The sequence below is a fragment of the Sciurus carolinensis genome, chromosome 1 (assembly GCF_902686445.1).
Source record: "Sciurus carolinensis chromosome 1, mSciCar1.2, whole genome shotgun sequence".
NCBI lineage: Eukaryota > Metazoa > Chordata > Mammalia > Rodentia > Sciuridae > Sciurus > Sciurus carolinensis.
In genome coordinates this window covers 43,607,612-43,620,574 of record NC_062213.1, presented here as the reverse complement: position 1 = coordinate 43,620,574, position 12,963 = coordinate 43,607,612, and the positions used below count along the sequence as shown (strand labels likewise).

The window sequence follows — 12,963 nt, the reverse complement described above, 5'->3', positions numbered from 1 at the left end:
AAACTTTATTAAAAAAGAAAAGAAACCCAGATGGGTTCAGTGGTGAATTCTATAAAACATTTAAGGAAGAAATTAGATCAGAAGATGGAAGCAGAGGAAATAGTTCTTAATTCATTCTATGAGGCCAGCACTTCCTAATACACTCAGGCAATACAGAACACCACTTTGGTGAACAACATAAAGCACATACTACAGTGATCCCATACGTTATAATGAAGATGAAAAGTTCCTAACACCTGGCGAAGCCATAGACATTACCACTGTGTTAAAACTGCCTACAGTATTCAATATAGTGATGTGCTGCACAGGTTCTTAGCCCAGAAGCAAAAAGCTATCTCATATAGCATCTTGCAATCCTCCTGCCTCAGCCTCCCAAGCTGCTGGGATTACAGGCATGCACTGTACCCAGCTAACCCTGGGATTCTTTACCACTGAGCTTATATCCTTAGCCCTTTTTATTTTTTATTTCAAGAGAAAGTCTTGCTGAATTGCTGAGTCTGACTCAAATTTGTGATTCTCTTGCCTCAGCTTCCAGAGTTGCTGGGATTACAGGTGTGTACCACTGTGCCCAGCCTGTATGAGACACTGTACAAGTATTCTGAGAAAAAGCTAATTCAGATTTATGGCCTGAGGTAATTTCACAAAGTGGAGTGGGGAAAAAAAAAAAAAAAAAATATATATATATATACACATATATATATGTATATATATATATATGATTTATAATAAAGAAATCCAAGTAACATGCTATTAAGAGCAAAGAAGGAAGAGTAAATCTCAAAAAATTTCAGAATTAAAATTCATTAAAACAGGCACTGATAAACACATTTGTTTTATCAGTGGGGGGAGATGGGGGGAGACAGAGACATCAGCAAGAGAAATGTGACCAAGGAAAGAAAGATTTATGAGGGCTATGTTTGTGGCTCAGTAGTAAAGGACTTGCCTAGCATGTGTGAGGCACTGGGTTTGATCCTCTGTATCACAGAAAATTCAAATAAATAAAATAAAGTTATTGTGTCCATTTACAACTAAAAATATTTTTAAAAAATATTTATGATCAGGTTGGGGAGATAGCTCAGTTGGTAGAGTGCTTGCCTCGTAAGCACAAGGCCCTGGGTTCGATCCCCAGCACCACAAAAAATACATAAATAAATAAATAAATAAAATAAAAAATATATTTATGATCACTGGTATAATATAGAAATGTTTTCTAAGGAAGTAATGACTGCAACACTAGCTTTTTGGCCAGATAGTGGACGTTCTTGAATGTCATACTACAAAGTTTGGAATTTATCCTATAGACACCAAAAGTTATTATGCAATAGAGGAAACATAATCTGATGTTCACTTAGGAAGATAAGAACTCAGAGAATTATTCAGAATGTAAGAGAAGAGTTAATAATTTGAAAGGAAACTGGAGTCAGGTACAGTGGTGCATGCCTGTAGTCCCAGTGGCTCCAGAGGCTGTGGCAGAGGATCACAAGTTCAAAGCCAGGATCAGCAACTTAGTGAGACTCTGTATCAAAAGAAAATGGGGGGCTGGGGAGATAGCTCAGTCGGCAGAGTGCTTGCCTTGCAAGCACAAGGCCCTGGGTTCGATCCCTAGCACCCAAAAAAAAAAAAAAAAAGAAAATGGGCTGGGGATGTGGCTCAATGGTTAAGTGCCCCTGGGTTCAAACCCTGGTACCAAAAAAATTAAAGGTCTAAGAATTATTTTTTTAGAAAGCAAAAATAAAAATTCTGGAGTGGAAAACCATAATAACAAAAATGAAAAAGTGAGTAGAAAGCTCAACAGCAGATCTGAGATGACAAAGAAAGAATCAGTGAATTTGGAGCTAGGTGCCTAGCATGCATGAGACCCTGGATTTGATCCCCAGCAACAACGAAAAAATGAGTTAACTTAAAGATAGGTCAACTGAGATTACGTGCTTTTAAGAAACAAAGAAAAAAGAATGAAGGACCACAAATAGCCTCAGAGATCTGTGGGATAACCATTGAAATCATCAACCTGTAATAAGAATTTCAAAAGAAGAGGAATAAAGGAATCAGAATATCTGAAAAAATGATTGAAAACTTCCCTAATTTGATGAAGTAAATTAATCTATATTTGCAGGAAGCCCAACTAACTCCAAGTACAATAATCTTAAATACATCATAACCATAAGAGCCAAAGACAAAAGGGGTGACACATATAACAGGAAACTTCAATAAGAGCAACAGCTGCTTTCTCATTAGAAACATGGAACCAGAATGCAATGGGAAGATACATTCAAAATGCTGGAAGACTACCAATTAAAAATCCTTTAATTTGTAAAACTACCCTTTCAAAAATGAGGGAGAAATTAAAGACAAACAGAATTTGTCCTAGCAGACCTACTCTATAAAAATATACTAAAGGGAGTATGTCAGGCACGCTGAAAAGAAATAACATTAGGTATTAATCTGTATCCACATGAAGAAATAAAAAGTGCCAATAAAAATGAACTACATAAGTGAATATTTAAAAAGTACAAACATATTTGTTTGTATCTTTTCTTCTATCTAAATTAAAAGACAACTGAATGAGAGCAATTACTAAAAACTGTGTGGATGGATTCTTAATGTATACGGTTGAATTCTGTATGGCAATAACAGCACAAAGGAAAGGGGAGAGAAAGGAACTATTTTTCTCCATATTGTAGTAGTTTTGATATACTATTGAAATTAAGTTGGTATTAAGTTGAACTTGACTATATTAAATGAAGATGTTAATTGTAGTTCCAGGGAAATTACTACAAAAATAAATTTTAAAAATTAGTAAAACTAACAATAAAGGAAGTCAAAATGGCAATTGAGTAGGAAACATCTGTTTAACACAAAAGGCATAGTGGGTACAAAGAAGGGGAAGAAAAATGTAAGATTCAAACTGTCAGACATAAATACAACCTTACCAGTAATGAAACACAAATGAATTGAATACACCATTTAAACTGACACCATTCGAACTGACAGGATGTAAAAAACAAAATACAATTCAACCCTATATGCTACCTACAACAGACAAACTTTAATCAAGACAAGCTGGGTGGAGTGGAATATGCCTGTAACCCCAGCAATTGGGAGGCTGAGGCAAGAGAATCCCAAGTTCAAAGCCAGTTTCAGCAACACAGGTGTTTTAAAAGCTATACATTTAAGCAAAGCTGCATTGACTGTAACACTTTCAGGACCTATTAACCCTTTTACTATAATAAATTGTACAGCTGAGCTCCAAAGGGGGAAATATTTCCAAAGTTATTTTACCCCAAATACCTCTTTTTTTTTTTTTTTTTTTTTTAATTTGCAGTGCTGGGGATCGAACCCAGGGTCTTGTGCTTGCAAGGCAAGCACTCTGCCGACTGAGCTATCTCCCCAGCCCCAAAATACCTCTTAAAGGAAGGTCTATTGATGGTTTTTGGAATTTGATCCACAATACAACATGATTTTGAGGACTCTTTTTTTTTTTTTTTTTAAAGGGAGGGCAGAGGAGTACTAAGGATTTAATCCAGGAACATTTATCACTAAGTCACACCCTGAGTCTTTTACTTCATTTTTATTTTGAGACTGAGTCTCACTAATTGCTTAGGGTCTTACTAAGTTGCTAAGGCTGTCCTTGAACTTGCAAAACTCCTGTCTCAGCCTTCTGATTCTCTGGGATTACAGACATGTGCCACACCTGGCAAGAGGAATCTTTTTTTTTTTTAATTTTTTTTTTTTTTTAGTTGTCAATGGGCCTTATTTTTATTTATTTATATGCGGTACTGAGAATCGAACCTAGTGCTTCACACAAGCTAGGCAAGCACTCTACCACTGAGCACAACCCCAGCACAAGGAATCTTAATTAAATTTTAACAATAAGCTTTTAGAGTTAATAAAATGATTCCTTTTTTTTGGTACTGTGGATTAAACCTGGGGTGCTTAACCACTGAGCCACATCCCCACCCTTTTTTGTATTTTATTTAGAGACAGGATCTCACTGATTAGCTCAGCGCCTCAATAAGTTGCTGAGGCTGGCTTTGAACTCTCCCCGAGCTGCTGGGATTACAGGCATGCACCACTGCACCCAGCAAAATAATTCTTAATTCATATCTATGATGGACCCAAAATACTTTAGTAGTATTAGTCATCCCCAAATCACATCTAAAACACGCTTAGGGGCCTGGAGTTGTGGATCAGTGGTAGAGAACACTTGCCTAGCAAATGTGAGGCACTGGATTTGATTCTCAGCACCTCGTATAAATAAGTGAATAAAATAAAGGTCTAAAATAAAAGTGAATAAAATAAACATCTAAAAATATTTCTTAAAAAATAAAACACAATCAGTTAATGCTTAATTGACAGTAAATAAATACTTTAGAGAATAGGGTGTTGGGGAGAGCGGGGTGAAGTGCTGAGTAGTCATATTATCCAAATTATATTGTTATATTGTGTGCACTTACAAATATTATGGTTTTGTAATAACAAAACTCATAAATATGTACAACTATATTGCACCAATAAAAAATGTTGGGGGAAAACCCATCACACTGCACCCCATAAATTGACAGGTTATAGTTAAAAATAAAACAAACAAACAAAAAAATCAAAACAAAACAAAAAAAACCTTCCTGGATGATTTCAAATACCCTGACTCATTTGCCTAAGGTTAGTTATATAGAAAATGGTGAAGGTGGATCTGTCCTATTCTATCTTATTCCTTACCTTCAATTGATTTTCAATGAATTAAAAAAGAAATAGACTATTTTCCCTTTAATGTCAAAATATTGTAAAATGTCTCTTTAAAACAAATACACATAATCATTTTATTTTCTTGTTCTTTTTATTCAAGTTAGAGATCAATCAACACTAAAACTCATGAAAAGAGATTGGCAAAACTTGACTATTCTGATTAATCCAGCAAGGTAACTCAAGGGCAAAAATTATAAATGGAGGCAATATAGGTAGTACTTTTCTCTCTTGCAAAGTAATAGGATTTTCACAAATTAACAATGCCTACTAAATTTTAAAAAATTCAATATATTCTACTCTTTAAAAAAATTTTTTTTTTAGTTATAGACACAATACCTTTATTTTATTTATTCATTTTATGTGGTGCTGAGGATCAAACCCAGTGCCTCACACATGTGAGGCAAGCACTCTACCACTGAGGCACAATCCCAACCCTCAATATATTCTACTCTTAAATATCATTTTTCTAAAATACATCAGAAGTCAGTATTTAGAGTAGGATGGGGGTAGAGAAAACAAAGCACTATTCTAAGTTCCAAGATATTTTTTAACTTGTGTTTTCTAAAATTATGATTAAGTTTGTAAAACACACACACACACTTACCATTGTGTCAGAGTTAAGAATTTGTCTTATAAATTCCAAAAATGATGATGCAAGTTCTCCTGTGTCCTTACTAAATGTACTGACCACTCGTTTTAGTAAACTATGCAGAGCACTACTGTTTTTCCTTAACGAACTGTAAACAAAGAAAATAAAGATGAAATATTGTGTTGGAGATATGAGCATATAAAGCTAGTATAAGAAATGAACTAAGTTCAGACAGAGTAAAACATATTCCACATTTTTAAAAATGAAAAAATACTTTCACATATACACAAACAATGTAACAAAGTGATATCTATAGTTACCAATTCCTTTTAAAGCTTCAAGCTTATAAAGACAAAAATTTCCCAAATAATAAATTTATAAAGCCTAGCATCAGAAACTTAATAGTTCCCTATTTGCTGAGGGACTTGAGGACTTCTCTAACATAAGCTAACTCAAAACCTTGCCCAGAAAGCCTAAATTACCTAACAGTTACAAAGAATGATTATTCCTACAACACTTTAATCTGACAAAAAGAATCAAAGGTCTAAAGCAGAGGTCATCAACTTCTCTGTTAAAAGTTAGATGGTACATAATTTTGGCTATGCAGGTTATATACAAGCTCAGTTTATTTACCTCTTTTATACAACAGCAGTCTCAGTCACTACTGCTTAATTCTGTTGGTACATCAGGAAAGTAGTATTAGACACTACATAAACAATGGCTGTGTTCAAGGAACACTTTATTTACAAAAACTGGAAGCAGACTGGATCTAGTCTACAGAACAGTTTGCCAACCTCAATACAGAAAGATTTCAGCACAACAATTGCAATATATATCTAAAATCTTGATAATATACAGTCCTGCTAAAATAATTCTAGACCTTTATACAGTTCTTAGTTGACCAAGAGAATTCAAGGAAAAACTATTCTAATATTCAATTATATTCTTTAAGTTATAATATAGTTAGCCAAAATGAAAATAAATATGATATTAGTATTAAACATGCACGGTTTGTTTGGAAAATATGGTTAGATTCTGAAATGACATCATGCAAGACTTTGGGGAAGCAAAACAAAGGGAAGAAAGATAAGATTCCAGCTCTTGAGAACATAATAAAATGGAAAGATACAGGAATGAGAAAATATAAAGAAAAAGATAAAACTGTTCATGAAAAAAGAATGGGTTAAAAAATGGACAATACAAATTATTAGCCACTACATAAAACTTTAAGCAAGTGAGTTATACATTCACAATCTATGAAAAAATAATATAAGCTGGGGGTGCATGCTATAATCCCAGAAAAGTTCCAGGCCAGCCTGGGCAACTTATCAAAACTCTGTCTCAAAAGAAAAAATAAAAAGGATTGGAGATGTAGCTCAGTGTTAGAGCACCTCTGGGTTCAATCTCCAGTATGGGGGGTGGGGTGGGGCAGAAGAAAAAGAAATAAAAAAGAAAAAGAAAAAAAAAAAAGTATCAGAATATCTAAAATCAAAAAACCTAACAAAGCTGGGCACAGAGGTACTGACTGTGGTCCCTGCTACTTGGGAGGTAGAAATTATATGAACCAGGGGTTCAAGGCCAGCCTGGGCAACACAGCAAAACCCCACTTAACAAACAAAATAACTGACAACACCAAGTTCTGATAAGAATGAGGAGCAACTAGAACTTTAAAGCACTGCTGCTGGGAATGCAAAATGATATATCTACTTTGGAGAACAATTTGGCACTTTCTTAAAAGGTTAAACATACTTTTAGCACATGCCCCAATAATTTCACTCTGAGGTATCTACCCAAGAGAAATGAAGGTACACACAAAAACCTGTATCTGCATTAAAAGTTTAGAATAGCTTTATTCATAATCACTGGAAGTTAAAAACAACTTAGACTGCTAGAATATTACTCACCAATAAAATATAATAATTTTTTTTTTTTTTTTTGGTACTGGGGATTGAACTCAGGGGCACTTTATCACTGAGCCACATTCCCAACCCTATTTTGTATTTTATTTACAGGGTCTCACTGAGTTGCTTTGCACCTCACCATTGCTGAGGCTAGCTTTGAACTCGCAATCCTCCTGTCTCAGCCTCCTGAGCTGCTGGGATTACAAGCGTGTACCACTGCGCCCAGTTAAAATAAAAATTAAAAAACACTTTTACTGCACCGCTAATGAGTCTTTCCATAAACATAAAAATTTTCCCATGAAATAAATAATACCTTCAACCTTCTACAATAGGTATAAATCAATTAATTGGGGGATGCACAATAGTAAAAAATTAAATCTAACAGTATATATTTTGTTTGACAAAGCATTACCTTTTTAAATGAAATAATCCATAATCATGCTCTGCAAGAAACATCATTGTTCTAACACATGTCAGCAAACAGTTGTAACTGCTCTCAGAGTTAGCTAAAGTAGCTAATAGACAGTCACAGATTGAGGCCATCAGTTCTTTATTTGGTAGAGAATTGGAGAGCTGCTCCATTTCAGAAATAGAACCTTCAGAAGATGTTGGCAAAATAAGTGCAATGTCCTGTAGGTGAGGAAAGGAACCGGGAAAAAAACAGATTTTAACTATTTATTCAGAAGTACAGAGCAATTAATTCTTAAAAATTATCTCATTAAAATATTGTTGTTATGATCCCATCCAAACATAGATTCAAATACATCAAGAACAAAGGACTTGTTTGCCCCTTTTATAAAAGTTAACTTAAGGCCAGGTGCAGTGGTGAACACCTGTAATCAAATTTATGGGGACTGAGGCAAAAGGATTCCAAGTCAGCCTCAGCAACTTAGCAAGGCCCTGTCTCAGAATGAAAAATAAAATGGACTGGTGATACAGTTCAGTAGCAGAGCATCCCTGAGTTCAATCTCCAGTACCACACACACAAAGAGAGTTAATGTACCAATACACGCTAGAGAAATGCTTGAATATTTTACTTTATGGTATTTTTACTTTAAAGGAACACATTTTAAAAATACTTTCCTTCTATATTTTATTAAGTATACTTCCTACTTCCAAACGATTAAATAAAAAGGTTTTGGGGACTAAACTATTTTAAATCACTTTATCATTTATTCCATGGTATCTTTTTTTAGCTTATAAAGAAACCATTCAGAGAAACACATTTTAACATATTAATATGGGAATTTAAACCATCATAAAAAGTGATGGAGCAAATAAACATTTAAGCAGTCCTCCAATTACATATTCCCCTCTACTTTTTATATACTTTAAAAATTCTAGTTTTCCAATACAAAGCAAGGTTAACTAATGATAACTCTAAAAACTTCCACAACCCTTTTTACAGAAGCAAAAGTATATAGAGGTATTCTGGGGTATATTTTATATTTAATCACCTTTAATTACTTCAAAAAACTGCAAATTAGTATTCAACTAAGCTTGGGGCTATAAAACAAAGGTGTGAATCAGAAGGGAGGGATAACAAAGTGAGGTCATGGATGTGATCTGTGTGATATGGGAGGAAGAACAGTCATGCAATCCAAGATGGATTACTTAAATACCAATCAAACGGACACTTTGATTTAAAATATCCTTTGACAACATGCAAAATTATTTTCTATCAGGTTCCTTTTTTTAAAGGAAGTCACACAAAAAATATTCCTCCTTGATTTGAATCTTAAATGTAAACAAACCGAATTTTTGTCTTCCAACCTGGGATTTTATTTAAAAATACCCTGCCTGGAAAAAAAAAAAAATCACATCTGATAACCACTTGATATTAGCAAACAAGCTAAAATACAATTAGGCATGGTAATCTTCCTTAAAGATTCCAATCCCAATGGGCTTTAAAATTTAAAAATATTATCATTATCTCATGAAACAATAATGTAGACAGCAAGGGAAAATACTACTACTTTTAGCCAATAGTCATAAACCCAGTAGACAAAACCCACTGAAACTGTCAGAGTAATCTTGGATGCCTTCAGAAGTTGCCCTAACAAGATTAACATTTTAACTCAACCAAAACTACAGCTATAAAATTTAAGAATTGCTTAGTGTGTAATAAAACTGGAAAGAAAATTAACATAGCAGATATTAACCAAACCTAAAAAAAATCCAAACAATAGTATATAAAGCAAATTACCACTGTTGCAATCTTACAAAGGAGAAGAAAAAAATTCTTTGGAGAAACCCATGAAATACAAACCCTATATGAAGCACCAAATTATTTTACTGTTCCTTCACTTATCAAATTTATATTCCTAAATAGCAGGAATAATACAACATACATGAGAGCTCTTTATTCAGTCAAGATGAATATAAAGACAAGTTTTAAAGCACACACATGTGTACACTCACACACACACACAGATTTTATAAAATGATTATAAATACCTGATCACAGAGAGACTGCAAAATGGATGTAATATATTCAACACACTGCTGGCGAATAACACTGTCTCCGGGAGACCGCACCAAAGCTAAAAGATCCTGGAATATCTCTGCATATCTTTCATCACCTTTAATAGTTCCATTAATTAGATGCAAAATTGCTAATTTACAAGCTTTGTGTGAAGCCAGAGCATCAAGAAGAGCAAGCAACCTGGTGGTTTGGCTAGTATACTGTTTTTCTTTATCTTCTGAAGTGCTGAAATAAAATCAATACATTTAGTAAACACAACTCTTGATTTTAAAGGCATTATTTAAACTTATACAAATTTTGCATGAAACATTTCATTCCTTGAATATAATGACAATTTATCTGGAATTTTACAATCAATTACTGTAAAATTTTATAAATTCAGGTTTGATATTTTATATATAAATTTTTTTTTTGTACCAGGGATTGAATTCAGGGGCACTTAACCACTCAGCCACATCCCGGGTCCTTTTTGGTATTTTATTTAGGGACAGGGTCTCACTGAGTTGCTTAGTGCCTCAATAAGTTGCTGACACTGACTTTGAACTTGCAATCCTTCTGCCTCAGCCTCCCAAACCTCTGGGATTACAGGTGTGCACCACCACGCCCAGCAATTTTCTTAAGTCACTATTTCCTTATAGTTCACTTATAGTTCCTTATAGTTCACTTTTCAGAAGTCCAAAATGAAGACCTCCAAGGTATCTTGTACATAAAATGATGAAATAAAGTGTTCTAATTAAAAATAATTTACATATTTATTCATACATACATGTATATGTATATATTTACAACATATATATGTTATCTGGGCATTCTAAACCACGGTTTCCAAATTCTAAGTGAAAAAAGTGTATCTGTGTCAAGAATAACTTGAGGAAAAATTTCTTAATGCAAAATAAAAATACCTTTGCAAGTCTTCTACAATCAAATCCAACACAGTTCTCATAATCAGAAGTGCAGTTGGTGAGGCAAGGTCACACAATTGAACACAAATACGCCGCAACATATGTTGAATGGGCTGGCAGGTTGTGCCAGAGAAAGAGCGAACTATTTCTTGGAGCAACTTTGCTTGAACATGAAGGTGCATGCTCCACAATTTTCGGGTGTTGAGTGCCACTGATATATCATGTGGCTCAATAACCTGTTAAAAAAGTATAATGTGTGTGTACATAGATTTTTAATATTTATTTATAGTCACAAAAACTGTTCAGGAAGAACTGTTATAAAAAGAACATCTTTGTGCATGCTTAAAACATTTAATTTTCTATTATACAATTAAACATTTGCTTTGAATTCAATGAGTCTAAAAAATCTCATTGTTCTCAGGTTAGCAGTCAGTTGAGCAGAGTCCATTGGTGAAGCAACCTAGTTATTTGCAAATTCTAACACATGATAAAAGGGGGAAAGGATTTAAAATAACAGAAAAATTTAAGTACAAATACATGTAACAGCATAATAAAACTCACTTTAACAAAAATTTATTTAAAACATTACCCCTGTACTTCTTCAATGACCAACTTGCTTCAGTTTTAACTCACCCTCATCCAGTTATGTCTTTTGGGGGGAAGAGGGATGAGAATTAGTTTTTGTTTTTAACCAAATCACTGGCTTTATTAAAAGTGTTATTGCAGTCATTTATAAGATGCATGTTATATGTAAGTGATACCTGAGTTGTTTGCATGGGCAAAGGAAGAGGCAGCAGCTCTGAAAGAAGTATGAGACCAGAAAAAAATCCTTCAGGAACCTTCAAGATGGAAGAAAGAACTTCTTTTAACATTAAAGACCAAGTATTATTGGCCAGAGTCTCTTCTGAGATTGTGAGTTTTTCATTAACTCCTTGGGTAAAAGTCAGTAAAATATCAATGATGTCATTTTGAATTTTCTGTTCGTCACTATCCAAACGACCTGAGAGGGGGATAGAGCATAGGAGCATGTGTAAAGTAACAAGTGCTGAAGGAACTCGCATGTCCTTAAACTCAAAGGATCCACCTCTCAGGAGTTCCGTTAACATAGTTTTAAGAAGAGTGAGTGTGCAGCGAGCCATTGAAATAGTAGTAACTCTGTGAAGGGTAGTCCCCATGTTCACATGGAGCCGCCAAGGCTGAGTCAAAATACTGTTCAATTTTTGTAGAACCCGAATAAAGGTGTCCATTCCTTCAGCAGAAAAAAGCTGAATAACAGCAAGATTCCATTTCAGGTCTTTCTGTTGACCTTTATATAAAATAAGGGGAAAAAAAATTAATTATTTATATGTTAATAATCATTTAAGAATTTTGATTATTTAATAAACAGTATTTATATTAGACTTAAAGAACAGTAGTTTAAAATGTATAATAGTTACATTACCTTCAACAGGAGGTGGTGGACATGCCACATTACAGAGAACACGTAAAGCAGTAGTAAGGCCAACTCCTTCTGCAGTCATCAAGTTATCAATATTCTTTAAAAGTAAAAATGAACAGTGTTTAGTTTCTTGGTACCCATCAAATAAGAGAAAATTTCAGGCATGGTATTAGTTAAAAATATAAGCTTCCAGTGTAGAGCGCCTGCTTAACAAAGGCCCTGGTTTGATTCCCAGCACAAAAGAACAGAACAGCAGAAAAGGGGAAAAAAATATATATATATTTAAGTTAAATATGTAGGACATTTTACATTTTTATATATTTAAAATAGAGGCCCTCAAGCTAAAGAAATGTATCAAATTATTTCATCTGGCATATGCTGTACTACATTGTTATTATATAAATAAAAAGAACTGTAACATACAAGTATATGTAAAGTACTAAAACAAAGTAAATATACAGAAATGTATGAGATGTCCTATATTAAGAGTTTAAAATAGCTTTTTTCTGGATACCCATTTTATACATCTCTCCCAAAACTGAAGCATATATTTTAAAAGCCCTAGGGCTGGGGTTGTAGCTTAATGGTAGAACACTTACCTAGCATACCTGAGGTACTGGATTTGAGTCTCAACACCACATATAAGTAAAATAAAGGTTCACTGACACTAAAAAATATTTTTTTAAAAAACGCTTTAAAAAAAAAAAAGCCAGGCTGGGGATATAGCTCAGTTGGTAGAGTGCTTGCCTCCCAAGCACAAGGCCTTGGGTTCAATCCCCAGCACCGCAAAATAAATAAATAAATAAAGTAAATAAATAAATAAAAATATAAATAAATAAAAATAAAAAATAAAAGCCCTATGGGTACTAAACCTCTTTCAAAGTTGAGGAATCAACATTGAATGC

At 33.9% G+C, this 12,963-nt stretch overlaps 1 protein-coding gene and 1 non-coding gene across 2 annotated transcripts in view; one reads left to right on the top strand and one right to left on the bottom strand.

The window, feature by feature from the left end:
- Virma (vir like m6A methyltransferase associated) overlaps positions 1 to 12,963 on the bottom strand; it is a 57,429-nt gene that overhangs the window by 8,152 nt on the left and 36,314 nt on the right. Inside the window, 6 exon segments of the mRNA XM_047563252.1 lie at positions 5,348 to 5,480; positions 7,646 to 7,863; positions 9,691 to 9,943; positions 10,621 to 10,856; positions 11,382 to 11,926; positions 12,062 to 12,155. Coding sequence (XP_047419208.1) covers positions 5,348 to 5,480; positions 7,646 to 7,863; positions 9,691 to 9,943; positions 10,621 to 10,856; positions 11,382 to 11,926; positions 12,062 to 12,155 — 1,479 coding nt within the window.
- On the top strand, positions 1,064 to 1,137 carry Trnat-cgu (transfer RNA threonine (anticodon CGU)). Its single transcript has one exon. It is a non-coding gene; the product is annotated as a tRNA-Thr (tRNA).